This window comes from Carlito syrichta, unplaced genomic scaffold, assembly GCF_000164805.1.
Source record: "Carlito syrichta isolate Samal-C Ts95f unplaced genomic scaffold, Tarsius_syrichta-2.0.1 Scaffold308998, whole genome shotgun sequence".
Lineage (NCBI taxonomy): Eukaryota > Metazoa > Chordata > Mammalia > Primates > Tarsiidae > Carlito > Carlito syrichta.
This window is the reverse complement of record NW_007253094.1, coordinates 103,293-125,215: the sequence shown is the minus strand read 5'-3', so window position 1 is coordinate 125,215 and position 21,923 is coordinate 103,293. Positions and strand designations below refer to the sequence as shown.

The window sequence follows — 21,923 nt, the reverse complement described above, 5'->3', positions numbered from 1 at the left end:
GAAGAGATTTGCTCTTACCATGCACATACAAACATCATTTATTGTGTGCTGTTAGTAAGAAAAATCATTGCAAATGTACAGTGAGAGAGGAGATTAGTTTTACTGTAGATAAGGTAGTCAGAGCAGATTTTCCTGATAAGATAATATTTAAGGGAACAGTTTTCTAAAGTCATACTATAATATGACAGCATTTCATATGGAGAAAAGAGCAAGTATAAAAGCCCTGAGTCATAAATGGTTTGGTGTTTTTATTTTTTTTTTTTTTTTTTTTTTTTTTTTTTTTTTTTTTTTTTTTTTTTTGAGTTGGGGTCTCACTCTGTCACCCAGACTGGAGTGAAGTGGCCGCTCCCGGCCACTGCAGCCTCGCCTGCTGGGCTCCGGCGATCCTTCCGCCTCAGCCTTCCAAGTAGCCGGAATTACAGGCGCACGCTACCACGCCCAGCTGATTTTTTGATTTATTGTAGAGATGAGGTCTCGCTGCCCAGGCGGGTCTCGAACCCGCGGGCTCAGGCAATCCACTCACCTCAGCCTCCCAAAGGCGCGGGATTACAGGCTGAGCCACCGAGCCCGGCTTGGTGTTTTTAATATGGAGGATATATGGTATTTTTGGCTTAGGAAAGAATAGGCACAATAGATGATGGGTCACAGAAAGATCTTGGTAGAAAGACCTCAATTTATTTTTCTATTCAGTGAAAGTAAAGGAAAATAATAATCATTGCATAGATAAGAATGAAATTTGTCATGTGACATGAACTGAGAGTGGAGTGTTTAGAATTATTATAAAAACCTTTTTTAGTCTTTGGGCTCGGTGGCTCAGCCTGTAATCCCGCATTTTGGGAGGCTAAGGTGAGTGGATTGCCAGAGCCCACGAGTTCCAGACCCACCTGGGCAAGTTGGCGGGAACTCATCTCTACAATAAATCAAAAAATCAGTTGGGCGTGGTAGCACATGCCTATAATTCCAGCCACTCAGAAGGCTGAGGTGGAGGGATCACTGGAGCCCAGCAGGTTGAGGCTGTGGTGGCCAGGAGCAGCCACTGCACTCCAGGCTGGGCGACAGAGTGAGACTCCAACTCAAAAAAAAAAAAAGAAAAAAAAACCAAACCTTTTTTGGCAGGTCCCCAAACTTTTTTCCTCTTTCTCTCCCTTTTTTCTTTTGCCCTTCAATATTTTGGTCTTAGCCTACTTTTAATTTCTGTACAATGAGTATCTTTGCTATTCCTGTCTTGCTTCCTCTGCCCACTTTTAACCTTTCCAATCATGCAGGAATCTGTGAGAAAGGCCAGTCTCAGCAGTCAGGACAGGGAGGAGCAGGGAACAGTTACTATGGCTTCAGCAATCCTGCAGAATATGAAGGAGGAGGTAACCTGCCCCATCTGCCTTGAACTCCTGAAAGAACCCTTAAGCCTACACTGTGGTCACAGTTTCTGCCAAGACTGCATCACTGCAAACCACAAGAAGTCCATGATGAGCCAAGAAGAGTGGAGCAGCTGCCCTGTGTGCCGAATCACTTACCAGCTCGAGAACCTGCGGCCTAATCGACATATATCCAACATAGTGGAGAGGATCAAGGAGGTCAAGTTGAGCTCAGAGGAGGAGCAGAAGGTAGATCATTGTGCACGCCATGGAGAGAAACTCCTACTCTTCTGTAAGGAAGATGGGAAGGTCATTTGCTGGCTTTGTGAGAGGTCTCAGGAGCACCGCGGTCACCACACGTTCCTCATTGAGGATGTTGCTCAGGAGTACCAGGTAGGAATCCAGGATGGAGAGAAGACAGGGGCAAAAATGGTATGTGATGGAAAGTCTCCACTTTGCTTTTTAGTTTGATTCCCTTGTTGTCATATATCTGAGGCCAGTGAGGAGAATCACTGGGGTGGGTTGAGATATAAGTTCTTTTTTTCCTTCAGAATTAGCTTTTTCTTCTAGGACAAAAAAAAAAAATCGGTCTAGGTGAAAGTATGGTAACTTCTGTTATTTGAAACTTGAACATATTTACCACCTCTGGTTTCTTTCAAGTCATAGATTCTAATCATGATTCTCACAGTTTCTGTACATCTTGATCTCTTCTGAGAGCAATCTTTTTCCATGCATCCTCTATCCAGGTGCTGAGAAAGCTTAACTCATAACGTAATTTCTTTCTCCCAGGAGAAGCTCCAGGTAGCTCTGAAGAAGCTAATGAATAAGCAGGAGGAAGCTAAGAAGTTGAAAGCTGACATCAGAGAAGAGGGAAATTTCTGGAAGGCAAGAGGAGATACTTCCTGAGGGAGTTAGCCAGAAATATGGGCAGGACTTTGGGGAGGAACTACCTTCCTCTTTATTTCCTGACAGTTGATGAATTCACAAGTCATTTGTTTACTTCTCTTCTTTATCCTTTCCCTGATGAGGGATGGGGGCTGAAGAATGTGTGTGTCACAGATGAACGTAGCTATCTGAAGGGAGCTATTTACATGGTGAGGATGGCTAGTGAATCCTGTGTTCCATTCTCGTGATGCTTTTTGAGTCTGTGACTCTACCAGAGGAAGACATTCAGCAATGGCTAATTGTTTTGTACTCAGTGTTCAACTTTTGGCAGAGGGGTTTAGGGTGGGGTAAGAAGTAATGCAGACAAACATGAGTGTCCTAGACAGCTGTGTGAAAGCTAAGCCATTCCCAGGTATCTCATTTTGGCTCAGCATTGGCCTCAATATGTCCATTTAAGATCATTGTTTTTAGAATATCATGAAGGGAAATGTATAGAAAAGAAAAAAAATCAGCTTCTCTAAGAATGGCTCCTCTGCTTCTGTTACCCTTCTTTGTGAAAACTCCCCAAAGAAAACAGTTCTTTTTCTGGATTGCAACCTCTGCCTGGTAGAGTAAGAGCCTCTCTTTTCTTTCTCATCCCTGAAGAATCAAATACTCAGTAACAGAGTAAACATCCAATCAGAGTTTGAGCAACTGAGAAATATTCTGAACTCTGAGGAGGACAACGAGCTGCAAAAGCTGGAGAAAGAGGAGGAAGATATTCTGAATAGCCTGGCAGAGTCTGAAAATAAATTGGATCAACAGAGCCAATTGTTGAGAGAGCTCATCTCAGACCTGGAGTATCGGTTGCAGGGGTCAGCGATGGAGCTGCTGCAGGTAAGCCTTGGAAATAAACTTCAGTATCTGAGATTCAGGTAATTGTGAAGACTGTTTTCTTCTCTGTGCTGCTGTGTTCTTTCTAGTGCTGACAGTAAAGTTCTTAGGACCCTGCAGTACCCCTTTCTGAATCAGGTTCAGAGGTTACAGGAATAATTGAATGTACAAGTAGCAAAGAAAAATCCCAGTTTAATTAATTTATCAAGAGGAGTACAACAATTTGAACTTGGAGAGAAGATCATTTATAGCCAGTGATACTTTATAGGCCCATGTTCTCTGTTATCTAGTGTTAAGGATTAATCAGACATCTTTTTGTTGCTCAGTGTAGTCACAGGCAAATAAATGCACTTCAGAATGCAAGAGCTATTTTTATTTTTTTCCCCTCAAGATGAGTTGAGACTTTTCTTTCTTTTTTTATTTCCTAAAAAAATTTTGTAAAGGACTGATATTATTTCTTTTCAAAATATTCAATAGAATTCACTGATAAAGCCATGTTTTTCTGTTTTCTTGTTTTTTGGAAAGGTGTAAAATTTTAAGTTTTTTTTTTTACATGTATTAGGTTTATTTAGGTTTTTTACACTTCTTGTATCTGTTCTTGGTAATATATGTCTCTGTAGGAATTTGTTCATTTCTTCTAAATTGTCAACTTTATAGGCCTACAGTTAGTCATAAGAATCTTTTATTTCTTTATTTTTAACTGTATTTATTTAAATTGTCAGATAAAAATTGTAAATATTGTGTACATCATGTGGTTTTGAAACATATATAAATTGTGGCATGGCTAAATCAAGCTAATTTATGCATTACCTCACATACTTGTTTTTTGTGTGTGGTAAGTTTATTTAAAATCTACTCCCTTTTTTATTTTCAAAAATATAATATATTGTTAACTATACTCACTACATTGTACAATAGATCTCTTGAAGATATTCCTCCCATCTATCTGAAATTGATATCTTTTGACCAATAGCTACCCCAGCTCCCCTCTTTCCCAGCCCCTAGTGACCCCTCTTCTACTCTCTACTTTTATGAGATTATCTGCTTTTACGTGCACATATCTAAGTGATATCATACACTATTTATCTTTTTGTCCCTAGCTTATTTCAGTTAACATCAAGTCCACTAGGTTTATCCCTGTTTTTTGGGCAAATAATAGGATTTCTTTCTTTTTAAAAACAGAATAGTATTCGTGTGTGTGTGTGTGTGTGTGTGTGTGTGTGTGTGTGTGTGTGTGTTCACACATTTTCTTTAGCCATTCAGTCGTTGATGGACACTTTGATTCCATTTCCTGGCTATTGTGAATAATGTTGCAATGAACATAGACTTGCAGATATTTCTTAACATTAATTTCATATCCTTTGCATTTCTACTCAGTAATGGGTTTGCTGGATCATATGATAGTTCTGTTGTTAAGTTTTTGAGGAACCTCCATATTGTACTAATATCTGTACTAATTTACATTCCCACCAACAATGTTCAAAGGATTCCCCTTTCTCCATTTTCTCTCCAACACTTATCTTTTTCTTTTTTATAATCGTGGTTTTAACAGGTACAAAGTAATATCTCATTGCAGTTTTAATATAAATTTCTCTGATAACAGGAATTTTGATCATTTTCATATACCTGTTGGCCATTTGTGTGTTTTCTTTTGAGAAAAACTTATTGAGATCCACTGCTCATTTTTATTAATTAAGATATTTATTTTTCTGCTGTTGAGTTTTTTATATATTTTGGTTATTAATTCATATCAGATATATGGTTTGCAAATATTTTCCTCCAAACCATAGGCTGCCTTTTCATTTTGTTGATTGTTACCTTTGCTGTGCAGAAGTTTTTTAGTATGATGTAATCCTTTTGTCTGTTTTTGCTTTGTTACCTGTGCTTTTGGGTTTGTAGCTAAACAATAATTGTCCTGAGCAATGTTTATAACTTTCCCCCTTATGCTTTCCTTTTGTAGTTTTCTTGTTCTAATTTTTTTTTTTTTTTTTTTTGAGTTGGAGTCTCACTCTGTCGCCCAGACTGGAGTGTATAAATCTTTTATTTAAGTATTTAATTAACTTTGAGTTGATTTTTTTATATGGTATGAGATAAGGATCTAATTTTATTCTTCATGTGGATGTCAAGTTGTTCTAACACAATTTTTTTTTTTGAGTTGGAGTCTCACTCTGTCACCCAGACTGGAGTGAGTGACCGCTCACGGCCACCGCAGCCTCGACCTGCTGGGCTCCGGCTATCCTTCCGCTTCAGCCTTCCAAGTAGCCGGAACTACAGGCATGCGCTACCACGTCCAGCTAACTTTTTGATTTATTGTAGAGATGAGGTCTCGCCATGTTTCCCAGGTGAGTCTCGAACCCGCGGGCTCAGGCAATCCACTCACCTCAGCCTCCCAAGGCGCGGGATTACAGGCTGAGCCACCGAGCCCAGCTATTTTTTTTTTAATTTGGGGTTATTTGTAAATATGTTGCTTAGTTTCAAAGTATTTAGGAATTTTTTAAATGTTTCTTCTGCTGTGGATTTTAACTTTAATTCCTTCGTAATCAAAGAACATGTTTTAATATTAAAACATTTTAAAATGTATTGAAACTTGTTTTATGGCCTAGAATATGATAAGTCCAGAAAAACATTCTATATGCATTTGAAAAGAATGTGCATTCTGCATTCATTGGGTAAAATGGTTTAAAAATGTAAGGTCAAGTTGTTTGATAGTGTTGTCCATGTCTTCAATATTCGTTATGGTTTTTGTACTAGCTGTCCTATTCATTTTGAGAGTAAATTGTTGAAATTTTCTTTTTTTTTTTTTTCAAGTGGTATCATTTCTCTATCATTTAAAAAATTTTTATTTTAAAGATGTAGGGTACAATTCAGGATTAAGTATACAAATGTTCATTATGCAGGTACCCTTGTTGATGAGGTGTGCCCCCCCACCCCCAGCAGAATCCCACTACTGCCAATTTGAAATTTTCAACTATTGTTATTGTTGTCTGTTTCTCTTTTTTAAATTCTTTAAAATTTTGTTTGGGGTGTTTTGAAGTTCTGTTATTAAGTGCAGATGCATTTATATTGTCATATCTTCTTGATGTATTGAAATTTTTTCATTATAAAATAGCCCTCTCATTATCTCATAGTAATTCCTGCCTTAAAATATATTTTGTCTAATATTAATATAGCCACTTGGGTTATCTTATGGTTAAGACTTGCTATATATATGTTTACTTTGGGTTTATTTGTGTCTTTGAATCTAATATATGTTTCTTATAAGTAGTGATAATTGAATCTTCCTTTTTTATCTAGTTTGCCTAACAATCTCTGCCTTTTGATTGGGTTATTAAGACTATAACATTTATTGCTATTATTTATATGGTTGTATTTGAAATATCATTTTGCTAGTTGTTGTCTATATTTCTCCTGTCTTTGTTGTTATTGTCATTCATTTCTTTCTTTTTCACTGACTTATTTTGCATTAAATAAATATCTTCCAGTGTAAGTTTTTAGTTTTTCTTTTTTTGAGTTCTACTATTTTAGCTATTTTCCCAGGGGTTGCTCCAGTGATTACAATATTCATTGTGTTCTATTACAGTCTACTTCAGATTCATACCAACTTAATTTCAGTATAACACAGAAACTTGCCTTCAATATTGCTTGATTTTCTTCATCTTTTGTAATCTTATTGTCATATGTATTATAGGCATATAGGTATATAGGTTATAAACTAGCAGTATAGTATTTGGTTATTGTGTTAATAAGCATATGCATTTTAAAGTTATTAAGACAGTGAAATATAAAATAAGCTATAGAGTATTATTAACTTTTCAATTTATAGCATTTTCTTATTCAGATTTATTTATGAATTTGAGTCTATCATTGGAAGAGTTTTTGTTTCAGCTAAAGAACTTTTGCCATCTGCAGCAATAAACTGTCTCAATCGTCATCTAAGAATATATATTTTTCTTCAGTTTTGAAGACGGTTTTTGCCTTATGAAATTCTGAGATGACAATTTTCTTTTAATGCTTTCAATATGTCAATTTAGTTCTTTCTAGCCTCTATTATTTTAGATGAGAATTCAGCTGTTAATCATATTGAAAACATTCCTTTTATAATAGCTGATTTTTTTTCATTTCATTTCAATTTGTTTTCTTTGATGGAAGCCTGCAGAAGTTTGTCTATGATGTGTTTATGTGTGGACCTCATTGAATTTATTAAACTTTTTGTTTATTGAGCACAAATGATTACATTTTTTATAGATTTAGAAAAAAATTTTTCCTAATTATTTTTTTTCAAACTTTCTCTCTTCTTTCCTTCTGGAAGACCATGTTTGTTGCTATATTTGATGTCATCCCACATATCTCTGAGGCTCTTTTTATGTTTTCTCTCTGTACTTTAGATTAGAAAATTTCTATCAATGCAGCTTCAGGTTCAATGATCCTTTATCTGCTATCTCTAATAAATATTTCATTTTTGTTATTTTACCTTAAAAATGTTAAAACTTTTATTTCTTAATTATTTATGTCTCCTTCCTGATAATATCTATGTTTTGAATCTTTGGGGTTTTGTTGTTCTTATTGTTGTTTGTGAGTTGTAGCCTCACTCTGTCACCCAGACTAGAATGCTGTAACAAGCTCACAGCTACAGCTGCTTTGAACTGCGGGGCTCAGGTGATCCTTCGGCCTCAGCCTTCTAAGTTGCTGGAACCACAGGTGTGCACCACCATACCTGGCTTAGTTTTTTGATTTATTGTAAAGATGAAATCTTTCCAAATTTCTCAGACTGGTCTCAAATACCTGAATTCAAGCAATCCTCTTGAGTTGGCCTCCCGATGTGTTGGAATTATAGGCATGAGCCACTGTGCCTGGCCAAATCATTGTTTTTATGCTTTAACTTCTCAAGCATAGTTATCTTTAGATTTTTAACCTATTTACAGTAGTTGCTTTGAAGTCTTTATTTTCCAAATCCAATGTGTGGGGTCACTCAGATATATTTTCTATGTATTGTTTTATTTTTTACACGAGCATGGGTTATACTTACTTGTTTCTTTGTATGTCTCATACATTTTTTTGATGCTTGATTTTTTTGTCTAGGTTCTCATCACCCTCTCCACCCTAGTAATAGGTGTGTTTTTATTTCTTAATTTAATAACTTCCTTTGGCTGCTGCTGTCTCCACTGAGTTTAAATAAAAATAAAATATAATTATCAGGTGTGGTATCCTAGCTTTCTCCTGTGTGTCTTTGTATCTTTGGTTGGCCTTTAAACTCAAATAGAAGCTATGCTCAATCCCCTCAAGGCAGTAAGACTTCTGTCCTCTCCTGGTGGATCTATACTTAAGTAAGTATGTTCAAAGTTCAGTCCATTTTAAAATTTGCCGTGATTTACTCGCTGATGGGTTGTTTTATTTCTCCTTTCCATATGTGTGTGTCTTTAACATAGCTAGGATTATAACATCATTTAATCCTAGTTAAATCAGTTCATGCAATTCTTGTGTTTCCAGTGACAACACAGGGCTGCTTTTAAGTTGGGCGAATTGATTCACTGCAGACAGATACTATGCAAGCCAGATCATTTTTGTTAACACTTTGAAGTTCTCCTTTCTGCTGAGGTTTATATCAGCATATTCACATTTTTTTTTCATTTACTCAGAATAAAATCAATTTAGAAGAATATATAGAATTTGGAAAAGGACGTAGACCACATCTTGATGTTAAGGTTTGGGCTTCAAAATTCAACTATGACCAAGGTTGTAATCACCCATTTCAAAATCCTTTTTACCACTTCATCTAGTTTTATTTGGTCTAAAAAGTCCTAATACAAGAAGCAAAATCATTTGTTTGTATGTATACCCAGCAATTGGCCTAGTTCTTGGAGAAAACTTAGACAAAGAAAGCAAATCAGGGGTAAAGTAGACATTGGTACATATCTGTTCAAACAGAGTAAATATTATCTGTAGTGATAAAGAATAGATAACTTAAAACCGTTAAGGATGTAGACTAAACTGGCCTGATAGTAACTGGAGTTCAGGTTAAATAGTGTAGTTTTTAGGACAGTGACTAAGTAGATACTGGTAACATTACAAGCAATGTAGTATGAAAGAGAAGACTGGTTGGTGTTACATATTAGACATCCTCAGCTTCCGGTCCTTGAGGCTCCTGCACCACTGAATATATTAAACTGCCTGTAAGTGACAAATTTGAGTAAGAACAGAGAGTTGAAAATCATTGCACATATGTGTGTTGAACTTAAAGAAGTAAACAAGGACAGTTGTAGATAATGTATAGAATGAAAAGAGAGAAGCTTGAGAATCACCTATACTTGTTTGCTTGTACCCTCAGCAAAACCTGTGTAAACGTTTTGAGGATGATTATTTGTCTTTGATTCTCCAAAGACTAGCATAATTCATGGCAAATACATTTACATATATTTTGAATAAATCAAATAACCATAAATATTAAATCATCTCATGGACAGATTTAAAGGAAAAATAAAATTGCAAGTCTCTTGTTTTCCTTGTAAATATGACCCATCTGCAGGAATCAGAAGTCTGATGCACAAGGCTGAAAGCTTTTTCTACTTTTTCTACTGAGTCTTTTTGGGATGATTTCCCTGAGTCTTACCTGTATTTTTTAATCTTTCACACTGAGACCATTTCTATTCTCAACACATCAAGGGCTGAAGAAAATGTGATAAACTTTTGCAAATGAGGAGAGACTACTATTTCTTAACTTATGTTTTCTCTCTCCTCCCTAGGATGTGAATGGCATCATAAAAAGGTAAGTGAGGAAGACTAGAGATGGTTCTTTTATGCTATGAGAGGGGATTTGTAGCCACTAGAATTGTCTGATTGTCAATTAATATAAAACATCTTCCAGGACATAAAAATTTAGATATAGTGTTATCTTAAATTTCTGGTCTCAAATCAGGGCTTTAATATTCTATAACTATTGAGAATAGACCAGATTCTATTGTAAGAAATTTGGGTGGTGGGGAGTCACAGAGTTTGGATCAGTAGTGGTATTAGAGATAAGGTGTTATATTATCAGACTTCTATGGTATCAGCATTTTATTTCCAACATCTAGCTCTGGTTCTGTATTTAATAAATACTTGATTTATTTTTGGAGAGATATATCTTCTTTTTCTGCCAAGTACCATTGGAACGATTCCTATATATTTGTATTTTTCTCCTGGGAATAGAAGAGAGTAGCTCCATCTTTGTGGTTCTGTTTAAGTTTCCAAAATCAGACTTGCATTTCTAGGAATAATATTTTGATCCTGGTGCAAATAATTGCTCTATCTTGGTCACATACTTTGGAAGAGTATGGAAAGGTGGCATCCTTGTGACCAAAATTGCACACCTACCTGGAAGTATCAAGCTCTTTCCAAATACTTGAAGTTCAGACTAGTATTAATAATTTGGTGCTCATAATATCTCCTTTGCCAAGTGTTCATAATTTTTCCCAGAAAACCTAAAACCTCAGATAACACTTGACCTTGCTACTAGGAACAGGCTTTGAAGATCCTGAGTCTCTCCAGATAGGATTCCCATATATGATACACCCAGGAGTCAGGTTCTGCAAACTCACTTTCTGATATAACAATGAGGTGTCCACACATTTTTTTAAATCACCAAAGTTTTGTGATCCATTATTTTATCATGCTGTATTTGTTTAAGGAGGGGGATGTTAATTATTTTATTTTAGAAGGAAGAAACTATGCTTCTGGGAGCTTAAGACCTTCTTAGAGTCACATGGAAAGTAAGTAGGGAGGTGGATATGAACACATGTTGTCTGGCTTCAGGATCAGGAGTCTACCTTTCTGTTTTGGGGAATCCCAGAGAAGAAAGTTCAAATGCATCAGTTGAGTGAAGTGATAAAAAGTCAGTGATGGTTAAGGGACACAAAGTCTTCAATTTGGGGACATCAATTTTTTTCATTCTTAGGAGTAAGAACTTAACCTTGAAGAAGCCACAAACTTTCCCTAAGGAAAAAAGGAAAGTGTTTCGAGCTCCTGATCTGAAAGGAATACTGCAAGTGTTGGAAGGTGAGGAGCACTAAATGAAGTGTGTGACTGTGGAATTCTAGTGGTGGCAGGGCTAACTGGGAAAGAAGGTGCTGTTTCTAGGTGTGGATAGAGGAGATAAGGGAGGATGAATATTGTATGTTGATGATGAGGTCCTATTTAATGGAAAATGTTCAGGTGGCTATTTCATTCTGTCACTTAGATGTTAACTCTCCTACCAAAGTTCCTTCTTCTTCTAATCCTTCTAATCTGAAGAGGGAATGGACTTCAGTGCTGACTCCTTTGCCTGTATTCAGTATATTATTTATTTTTATCATTCCAGAGCTGACAGATGTTCAACGCTACTGGGGTAAGGAGAAATCACAGTATATAAACCCCCCAAATCATAGTATATAAGCCCCCCTATTGTCATTATCTTTCAGAATTTTGTCTTCTCTAGTCTCATGTTTTAAAATCCATTATCTCCTTCCAACACACACATACCCACCCCTCCCTATAATCTCTAAACAAGCCTCCTCCCAGTTAACTCTCAAGTTCTTTTCAAGAGTTATCTCATAATATTACAGATAAAGCTATATCATATTTCTCACTTTGCCCTTTAATTTTGTTTACAGTTAATGTGAAACTGACTCCAAGCAACAATCCAAATTTTGTCATTTCTGAAGATAAGAGACAAGTGAGATATGTGTGCAATCAAATGTCAAGAGATCATCAGTATGAGAATAATTGTTATGGCATCCTGGGATCCCCAGGTATCATATCAGGGAAACATTATTGGGAGGTAGATGTGTCCAAGAAAGAGAATTGGATTCTGGGAGTATCTGTTGGACAAGACCTCCAACCCAATACAACTGGTGTTAAACAAGTTTCCCATAAGCACGCCGCATTTAATTTTGGACCAAGCTTCCGAACCAATATGCAGTGTGGTTTTGCACAAGACCTCAGTCACTCTTTGTCTAGTGTTTCCCCCCACCAAGTCATCAAACCTGTTGTTAGTAAAGGTGTCATTTATCAACCTCAATATGGCTACTGGGTTATAGGATTAAAAAGTAAATGTGAATATCATGCTTTTCAGGATTCTTCCTCTTTTAATCCTTTGATCGTGACTCTCTCCCCAGCTGTTCCTCTTAATCGTGTTGGAGTTTTCCTAGACTATGAGGCTGGCACTGTCTCATTTTTCAATGTTACAAACCATGGGTTTCTCATCTACAAGTTCTTTACATGTCAGTTTTCTAAATCCGTTTTTCCATATTTCAGTCCTATGAAAGATCATATTCCCATGACTCTGTGCTTGCCAAACCCTTGAACTTTCTTACATACTCAGCCACTTATGTGCAACACTTCTTGCCTGAGAGTACATTTTATATACCTGAACTCATCTGCATCATTTTAATCATCTTTTCCTCAATGTCACCTTTCTTTCTATTTGAACATCCTTTACTCATCAATAAGGTGTGCATATTGTTTTGGTCCATATTCTTCCTAATATTTTATTTACATTTCACAGCAAATATTTTTTATTGTTTTCAGTTCTCCCAAGGAATAATGACTGATCCCTCATAAAATGAGATCAGTATTGAGGTAATATCTCTGTCAAATCTTTATAACCCAATTCTCTGAAACACTGACTAACAAGAATGAAAACTTTTTAACAACCTTTCTATCATTGTGTAGAAGTCACTCACTAAAGAATGAGTCCTTAGAGTTATGTCAGTTTACCCATGATGTCCCTTATTCATCAGAGTTACGGAGAAAATGTCATAAATGTTATACACCAAAAGCAGAGGTTTTGTATCTAGAGTATCTGAGATCAAATCCTGTCTCTTCAGCTGTATAATTTTGAATAGCATACTTAAAAGGCTATGCTTATTTTCTTAAAATAATTTTGCTATTAAAAACTTCGCATAAAATAGGTTCTGATGTTCTGTTGCATAGTAGGGTGATTAGAATTAGCAATAACATATTGTATATTTCCAAATAACTAGAAGAGACAATTTTGAGTGTTCTCATTACAAATAAATAACTAATGTTTGAGGTGATGAGCATGCTAATTATCCTGATTTGATCATTACACAATGTATACTTGTATTGAGATATCACACTCTTCCCCGTAAAATATACAACTATTGTGTGTCCATTAAAGACAAAATTAAACTTAAAGAACTTCACCTAATATGTTAGATCATTATGAAAAAATAAATTCATGAAGTATAAAGCATCTAAGTGTCTCAAGTTAATAAGTATTTGCTCTACTAATTATTGAAAAGTATAAACTGTTAGTGTCATGGAATAGGTTGTATCTTCAATAGACCTAGGGTTGATTTACTGAATTCTTATTTTTTAGGTCTTGAACAACACTGTTAAGATTATGGCAGTTCTGCCTTTGATATATATACACATACTTAGAATATTATTATAATTCTAGCGTTGCTACATATAAGCTAATTTTTAAAAATTTTTTATTTTAAAGATGTGGGGTGCAATTCAGGGATGGGTATACAAATGTTCATCATGCAGGTACCCTTGTTGATGAAGTGTGCCTCCCACCCCCACCCCTGGAAGTTTCCCACTACTGCCAATCCCTTTCTTATAGTATTACAATAATAGTTTACGGTTCATTTATGAGTGGGAACATGTGGTACTCAGTTCTTTGTTTCTGTGATAGATCACTCAGTATTATAGACTCTAAGTCCATCCAAATTGCTGCAAAGTTCATAACTTTGTCCTTCTTTATGGCTGCATAATATTCCATCATGTATATGTACCACATTTTTTTTTTAATCCAGTCTTCTTTTGATGAACAGCATGGTTGGTTCCAAGTTTTTGCTATTGCAAATAATGCTGCAGTAAATGTGCATATGCAGGTATCTTTTTCATGGAATGATTTGTGTTCCTCTAGGTATATTCTCAGAAGGGGGATCCCAGAGTCATATGGAAGGTCAATTTTTAGATCTTTTAGGAATTGGGAAACTGTTTTCCACAGAGGTTTTACTAGTTTACACTTCCACCAACAGTGTAGAAGTGTTCCCTTTTCCCCACCTCCTCTCCAGCATCTGTTGTTTTTTGAGTTATTGATGATGGCAATCCTGGAGTTAAGTGATATCTCAGTGTGGTTTTAATTTGCATTTCTTTGATGACTAGGGAAACTGAGCATTTTTCCATGTATCTGTTGGCTGCTTATATGTCTTCTTTTGAAAGTGTTTATTCTTATCCTTTGCCCACTTTGTAGTGGGACTGTTTGTTTTTTCTCTTTTCCACACATTGAGTTCCTTGTAGATCCTAGATGTTAGGTCTTTGTCAGATATATAGTTGGAAAATGTGTTTTCCCAGTATCCCTGCTCTCTTCATGGTTTCTTTGGCTTTATAGAAACTTTTCAGTTTGATGAGGTCCAACTTGTCTATCTTATCTCTTATGGCATGGACACTTGGGGTTTTGATTAGGAAATGGTTGCCAGTTCCAAGTTCCGTAAGGGTGTCTCCTGCATTTTCTAAGACTCTTACAGTTTGAGGTTTTACGTTTAGGTGTTTGATCCATTTAGAGTTGATTTTTGTGTATGGTGATAGGTAAAGGGTCTTGTTTTAATCTTCTGCATGTGGCTAGCCAGTTTTCTCAGCACCACTTACTGAATAGGTTCTCCTCTCCCCAGTGGTTGTTGGTGGAAGCTTTGTTGAAAATGAGTCACTTGAGAAATTAAGGTTTTGCTTCTAGAATCTATTCTGATCCATTGTTCTATATGCCTGTTCTTGTACCAATACCAGTGTGTATTGACTATTGTAGATTTATAATAAAGTTTAATATCTGGGTGTGTGATGCCTCCTGCTTTGTTTTCTTTCTTTCTTTTTTTTTTTTCCTGAGGATTGTTTTGGTTACTCATGGTCATTTATGTTTCCATATGAATTTCTGTATTGTCATTTGCTGGTCTGAGAAGAATGCTGCTGGTAATTTAATGGGTATTGCATTAAATCTATAGATTGCCTGGGATAGGATAGACATCTTAACAATGTTGATTCTTCCAATTCATGAGCATGGAATATTTTTCCATTTGTTTATGTTATCTTTGATTTCTTTGAGCTGCATTTTGTACTTTTTGTTGTAAAGGCCTTTCACTTCTCTGGTTAGGAAGATGTCAAGGTATTTAATTTTTTTGTGTCTATTGTGAATGGGATTATGCTCTTTATTTGGGTTTCTGTTTGTTTATTGTTGGTGTATAGGAATGCAACTGTCTTTTGCACATTTATTTTATACCATGAGACTTTTCCAAAGTCCTTTATCAATGCACGGAGGTTTTGGACAGATTTTCTTGGGTTTTCAAGGTATACAATCATGTCATCTGCAAAGAGGAACAACTTAAGTTTCTCTTTTTCTGTTTGAATACCCCTGATTTCCTTCTCTTGTCTGATTGCTCTAGCTAGGATTTCCAATACTACATTGAACATGAGGGGTAAGAGTGGGCATCCTTGTCTTGTTCTAGTTTTTAGGGCAAATAGTTCCAATTTCTGTCTGTTTAGCAGTATGTTGCTTGTGAGTTTCTCATAGATGACTCTTACTGTTTTGAGGTATGTTCATCTATGTCTAGATGTTTGAGGATTTTTATCAAGAAGGGGTGCTGGATTTTATCAAACTTTCTGCATCTAATGATATAATTATGTGGTTTTTGCTTTTACATCTGTTGTTGTATTTAATTACGTTTATGGTCTTGTGGATGTTGAATCAGCCCTGCATCCCGGGGATGAAACCTACTTGGTCATGGTGGATGATTTTGAGATGTGTTGTTGGATATGGTTTGATAGAATCTTGTTGAGAATTTTATCATCTGTGTTCATCAATGATATTGGCCTATAGTTCTCTTTCTTTGTTGGATCTTTACCCAGTTTGGGTATCAATGTGATATTAGCTTCATACAGTGATTTGGGGAGAGTTCCATCTTTCTCAACTACCTGGCATACTTTCAGTAGGATTGGTATCAAATGCTCCTTGTATATTTTGTAGAGTTCTGCTGGAAAGCTATCTGGTTCCGGGCTTTTTTTTTTTTTTTTTTTTTTTGGTAGGTAGTTTTCTTATGACATAGTCAATTTCCTGGGTTGTTATTGGTCTATCCAGGGTTTCAATTTCTTTTGGGGAGGTTGTGTGATATCAGAAAGTCCTCCATTTCATTTAGGTTTTCAAGTTTGTTTCCATACAAGTGTACATGGTAATCTCTGATAATCTTTTGTTTTTCTTTGGGGTCAGTTGTGACTTGATCTTTTGCATTTCCGATTGTGATTATTTGGGCTTTTTCTTTCTTGGTCAGTCTAGCTAGGGGTCCATCAATCTTATTTATCCTTTCAAAGAACCAGCTTTTTGTTTTGTCGATTTTTTTTTTTTTGTATTACATTTTTGTCTTTCTTGTTCTCAATTGGGCTTTTTTTTGGTGATCTGGATTCTTCTGCTGAAGTTACGGTTTTGGTGGTCTTGCTTTTCCAGCTTCCTTAGGCAATTTGATAGCCTGCTAACTTGTGATCGTTCCATTTTCTTCATGTGTTTTCATAGAGATATGAATTCCCCTCTTAGTATCACTTTCATGGCATCCCAGATATTTTGGTAAGATGCTTCTTCATTTCATTTGTTTCCAGGAAACTTTTAATTTCTGTTTTGATTTCCGTGTTGACCCAGTTGTTTAGTGTCATGCTGTTTAGTGTCCATATCTCTGTAGGTTTGTGGGGGACTTTGTTGGTGTTGATTTTTATTTCACAGTGGTCTGAGAAGGTGCATGGCAGTATTTCAATATGATGAAATTTGTTCATGCTTGATTTATGGCCGAGGGTGTGGTCAATCTTAGAGTACATTCCATGTGGTGATGAGTAGACTGTATATTCCATGGTTGTTGGGTGGAGTGTTCTGGAGGTAGAGTGTTCTGTATGTATCAATTAAGTCCATTTGGTAAAGCATCACATTAAGGTTTCGAATCTCCTTATTGATTTTTTGTCTTGATCTGTCTAGGGTTGTGAGTGGGGTATTTAAATTACCATCTATGACAGTGTTAGAGACAATATCTATCTTTAGTTTACCTAAAAGCTGCTCTATGTAAGTTGGTGCTCCTATGCTGGGTGCAAATATTTTTAGGATGGATATTTCTTGTTAATGGATTGAACCTTTTATCATGTAGTGACCGTTCATATCTTTTAAAATTTTTGATAACTTAAACGGTATTTGTCTGATATTAAGATTGCAACTCTTGCTTCCTTTTGTGTTCTGTTCACCTGAAAATTTGTTTTTCATCCTCTTGCTTTGAGTCTGTACATGTCCTTTCTGGTGAGATGAGTCTCTTGGAGACAACATATTGTTGCATCATGATATTTTATCCAAATTGCCATTCTGTGTCTTTTCAGTGATGCATTTAGTCCATTCACATTCAGGCTAATTATTGAGATGTGAGAGCTTATCCCTGTCATGAGGTTCTTATAGAGTTTGTTGTTGCTGCTGTTTGTTTGTTTGCTGTCTTCTTTTTGATTTTTCAGTTGATTTATGTGTGTTTTCAGTCTTTTTCCAGTATTCTTGGGAAGGATATGGTCATTCTTTTTTCTTTCTTCTGTGTTTAATACTTTCTTAAGTGTTTCTTGTAAAGCTGGTCTCGAGGTGGCATAAACTCTCAGGGATTGAATGTCTGGGAAGGATTTTAATTCTTCATTGCTGATGAAACTAAACTTAGCTGGGTAGATAATACTTGGTTGAAATTGTTTATCTTTGAGAACTTTGAAGATTGGACTCCAATCTCTCCTAGCCCTAAGTGTTTCTATAGATAAGTCTGCTGTTATTCTAATTGGTCTTCTCTGGTAGGTAGTCTGACCTTTCTCTTGCTGCCCCTAGGATTTTTTTTTAATACCTACTTTGTGTAAGCAGATTATTATGTGTCTAGGTTTGGCCTTTTCATTTGTTGTCTTGTAGGGGTTCTCCAAATCTCCTGTGTTTGGTCATGTCTCTGATGAGATTAGGGAAGTTTTTAGGATAATTTCATTGAATGTTTCTTCCAGGGTGGTCTCTGACTCTCTGTCTGCCTCAGGGATTCCAATTAATCTTATGCTTGGCCTCCTGAAATACTCGCTTATCTCTTGGATGCTTTATTCTGTCTTTTTAAACATCTTTTCTATGTTTTTAACAGTTTGGGTTTGTTCCATATTTTGTTCCTCACACTCTCAGATTCTTTCTTTTGCTTGGTTTATTCTGCTTTCCATACTTACCAGTTTGTTATTTATCACATTCACTGTTTTCTTTATTGTTGTTATCTCAACCATTAACTCCTTGATTCTTTCCTCTTCTCGCTCATTTATATTTATTTTCTCTATTAATATCTTGATATCTGGATTTGTGGTTTGAGACCAGTCATTCTGGGCTCTTCAGTGTTTGAGTTCTGAAGTTATATTCTCAGTGGTTGTCCTCCCAGGGGTCTGTGTGAGACCCATATTCTTCTTTTGGTTTTCCTTAATTTGTATAGGTTTTCCTCCCTCCTTTTTTACCTCTTATTTAATTCTGTTGTTCAGTGATAAGGGGAATAGCTTTTACTTCTGTTTGCTCAATCTCCTGTTTTTCCTTATGTAGATTCCGAAGCTGGATGGGGGTGGGGGACTGAGCTTCTTGCAGTTTTGAGATTTAATTAAGGGAGAAGCTATGATTCAGAAGTTCTCTGCAGTTCCCAGTATCCACTGACAGGTGTGTGGGCCCCCTGGAACCCTCTTCCCATTGCCGTGCAATCTGCCCATGCAGTGAGGTTATATGTTTCTCCCCTGTAAGCAAAATGAGGTAAGAATAAGAAAAAGTATGGAAAAAGGAAAGAGGATGATGATAGGAAGGTGGAGAGAGAGAATGCAAGAGAAAACAAACAGGTATACCAACTAACAAGCAGAGAAACAAGCAAAAACATACAGACAATCATACAAGGAAACAACCCCCCCACCCCCGTTGATGTACTCTCCCTCAAAAATACCCATTCACCAATAGTAAGTCTAAAAAAAAAAAAGAAACATTAAAATAACAGAAACAAAGCAAGTATGAAAACATAAACAAAAGCAGACAGGAGAAAAAAACAGAAACTAAAAAATAAAATGAGAAAAAAAAATTGCTCTGTGCCTGTTTCTGTTACTCCAGGTTCCTTTTGGCTGCTGCCATGGTCTTAAGAAGTGGCTCTGGTCTCCAGGCCCTCCCCTCCGCCTTCAGTAAAGGTTGATAGAGTTGTTCTCAGTGTGGATCAGATACCCCACAGTCTACTGTGGGAGGAGGATGGATCAGATCTGGATTCACCTGACTTGCTGCAACTGCTGACAAATCTCCCACTCAGATGTAACATGTCTGTACCTGTTCCAGCATGGAGGTGGGCTGTCTGTCTCTGAGTCTGAGAAGGGGATAACTTTTTGCATCCCAGGTTGGAGGCTGGGTGGGGCAATGCAGGTCTCTGTCCAGTCCCAGAACAGATAGATGGCATCAGTCAGCATCTTAGTCACCGGTGGCAGGGCTCCGTTCTGGATTTCCATGACCTGCCTTCTCCATGGTTCCTGCTGCTCATGTCCAGTCTGCTACCACAGGTGGTGACATGGGCCAGTTGGTTTGGAGCAGCTGTTCTCTGCTGCCTCCTCTCAAGAGAGCCCCAAGAACAGCAGACAATCCTGCACGCTGTGGGCTCTAATCTCGGGGCAGTGGTGGGTTGCAGTCACTTTGGAGGAGATCCCTGGGTACATGAACACAAGTCTACCCTCAGATGGACTTTCACTCAACCTGACACATACCAACTCATGCAGAGAGTCTTTATGGACATACATTTTTGTGGAGACTCATACTCTGACCTATTCCACTGCCATCTTGTCAAAGTCCCCTGATCATATATAAACTTATCAAGTAAAGTAGATTCTATAGGAGTCAGTTTATTATTTGTAGAAAAATAGCAATAACAATGAAATGTACCTGATGTAGTATTGTAAAAATTAAATAGAATATTTTTAATAACTTCTCCCACTTTTAGCACATAAGCAGTAATCCAGTGGGGTTTCCCTCTTTTTTGTTTCCCTCTCACTGTGACAAAAATTATTACCTGGCGTGGTGGTTCATACCTGGAATCTCAGTACTTTGGGAGGCAAGAAGAAGGGTCACTTGAGTCCTAGAATTCAAGACCAGCCTCAACAACATAGCCAGACTCTGTCTATTAAAATAAAATAAAACAGGCCAGGCATGGTGACATGTGCTGGGAGATTGAGGCAGGAAGATGGTTTGAGCCCAGGAGCTCAAGGCTGCAGTGAGCTATGATTGCACCACTGCACATCACCCAGGTTACAGAGAGAGACCTCAGACCTCATCTCTAAAAAAGAAAAAGTTATACTTTACTTTCAAAATTATTATTCTCAATTTGTTTTAAAAGAGAATAATTTGATTTAGAAATCACAAGTTCTAATTTTTAGAAAATTTTAAAATAAATGTGTCTAAATAGAAAAAAAATCTTCACTTTTATTGACTGCATAAATGCCTGGTCTCAAATTTCTTTTTCATGTTTATGAGCAATTCAATTTTATTGATAAACTTTTTATCTGCTTTCCTACCTTTAAAAATGTATTATGCACATGATATGGATAGAATCAACTCCCAATTACAACTTGGGGAGGAAGCACAGAGAAAGCTGGTGTTTAGAAAAGCAGGAGATATTTGAAAAGTTCTCTACAGAAAATTGAGTGAAGAATGGGAGCTACCCTTAAGAACCAATGGTCAGATAACAACAACAACAATAATAATAATGAGAGAATTATTGGGGGTTGGAAAGAAAATATCCTCCTGAAGAACCAGTTTTGACACTGCTTATCCCCAGACAAATGCCTTTTTTCACATTCCAAAAGCACTTATGCCTCAGGCAAACACCTCACATACAGGATCTGGAGAAAACCATGTTTGGTTCACTAAGATCCAGGATGTGGGATCAGTTCTAAGTTTCAAAGGGAGAGAAAAGTAAAAAAAACTTCATGACCTCTACTGGATAGGTGGAATGGAAGAAGTATTAGAGAAGAGGTCTTTTGATCAGAAAACTCATGTTTTTGACATTGCAGTCAATACTTCTACCCAATTCTGTGCTTGTTACACAATAACAAATACTCTCTCAGCTCTTTAATCCCCTTTGATGTTAATAAGTTATATAAATTAGTCATATAATGTGCCTAAAAATACATCTACTCTTAATATCATTTTATTAACCACCATACTCCATACCACCATCATTTTCTTTCTAAATTACATGGGGATGTAAAATATTACAACCATGTAGAAAAATATTTAGCAGTTTGCTATAACAAGAAATTCTAAAACCCAGCAATTTAACTTATAGTTAGAATTACCTAGAGTGAGAAAAACTGATGTTTTACTTCCACTAGTGAAGGTATAAATTCTAATGAAACAGTTCCTCTCACCCATAGATCAACACTGGAAAATGTAAAAATAAATGTAAAAAGTCAAACAAAGAAAGAAACCTGAAGACAGAGTCAGAATGTTCAGATTCATAAATACTTGGAAAAATATGACAGAATTGTGGGAGTTTCCTGCTTTTGTGCCTTTTCACTTGAAGGCAGACCTCAGGTGGTAGTGAGTAGAACAGTTAAGAGTAGTTAACGAAGCCAGGCTCTGTGGCTTAACCTGCAATCCCGCGCCTTTGGGAGGCTGAGGTGAGTGGATTGCCTGAGCCCACGGGTTCGAGACCCGCCTGGGCAGCGAGACCTCATCTCTACAATAAAAAAAAAATCAGCTGGATGTGGTAGCGCGCACCTGTAGTTCCAGCTACTTGGAAGGCTGAGGCA

General features: G+C 36.7%; 1 protein-coding gene across 1 annotated transcript; it reads left to right on the top strand.

Annotated features, from left to right (window-relative positions):
• The first annotated feature begins 1,271 nt into the window (after nucleotides 1-1,271).
• On the top strand, nucleotides 1,272-11,519 carry TRIM5 (tripartite motif containing 5). The gene is made up of 6 exons (XM_008066531.2): nucleotides 1,272-1,748; nucleotides 2,145-2,240; nucleotides 2,886-3,116; nucleotides 9,854-9,876; nucleotides 11,044-11,144; nucleotides 11,446-11,519. The coding sequence occupies exons 1-6, from the start codon at nucleotides 1,326-1,328 to the stop codon at nucleotides 11,517-11,519; spliced, it is 948 nt and encodes a 315-aa protein (XP_008064722.1). The 5' UTR covers nucleotides 1,272-1,325.
• Nucleotides 11,520-21,923: the final 10,404 nt, after the last annotated feature.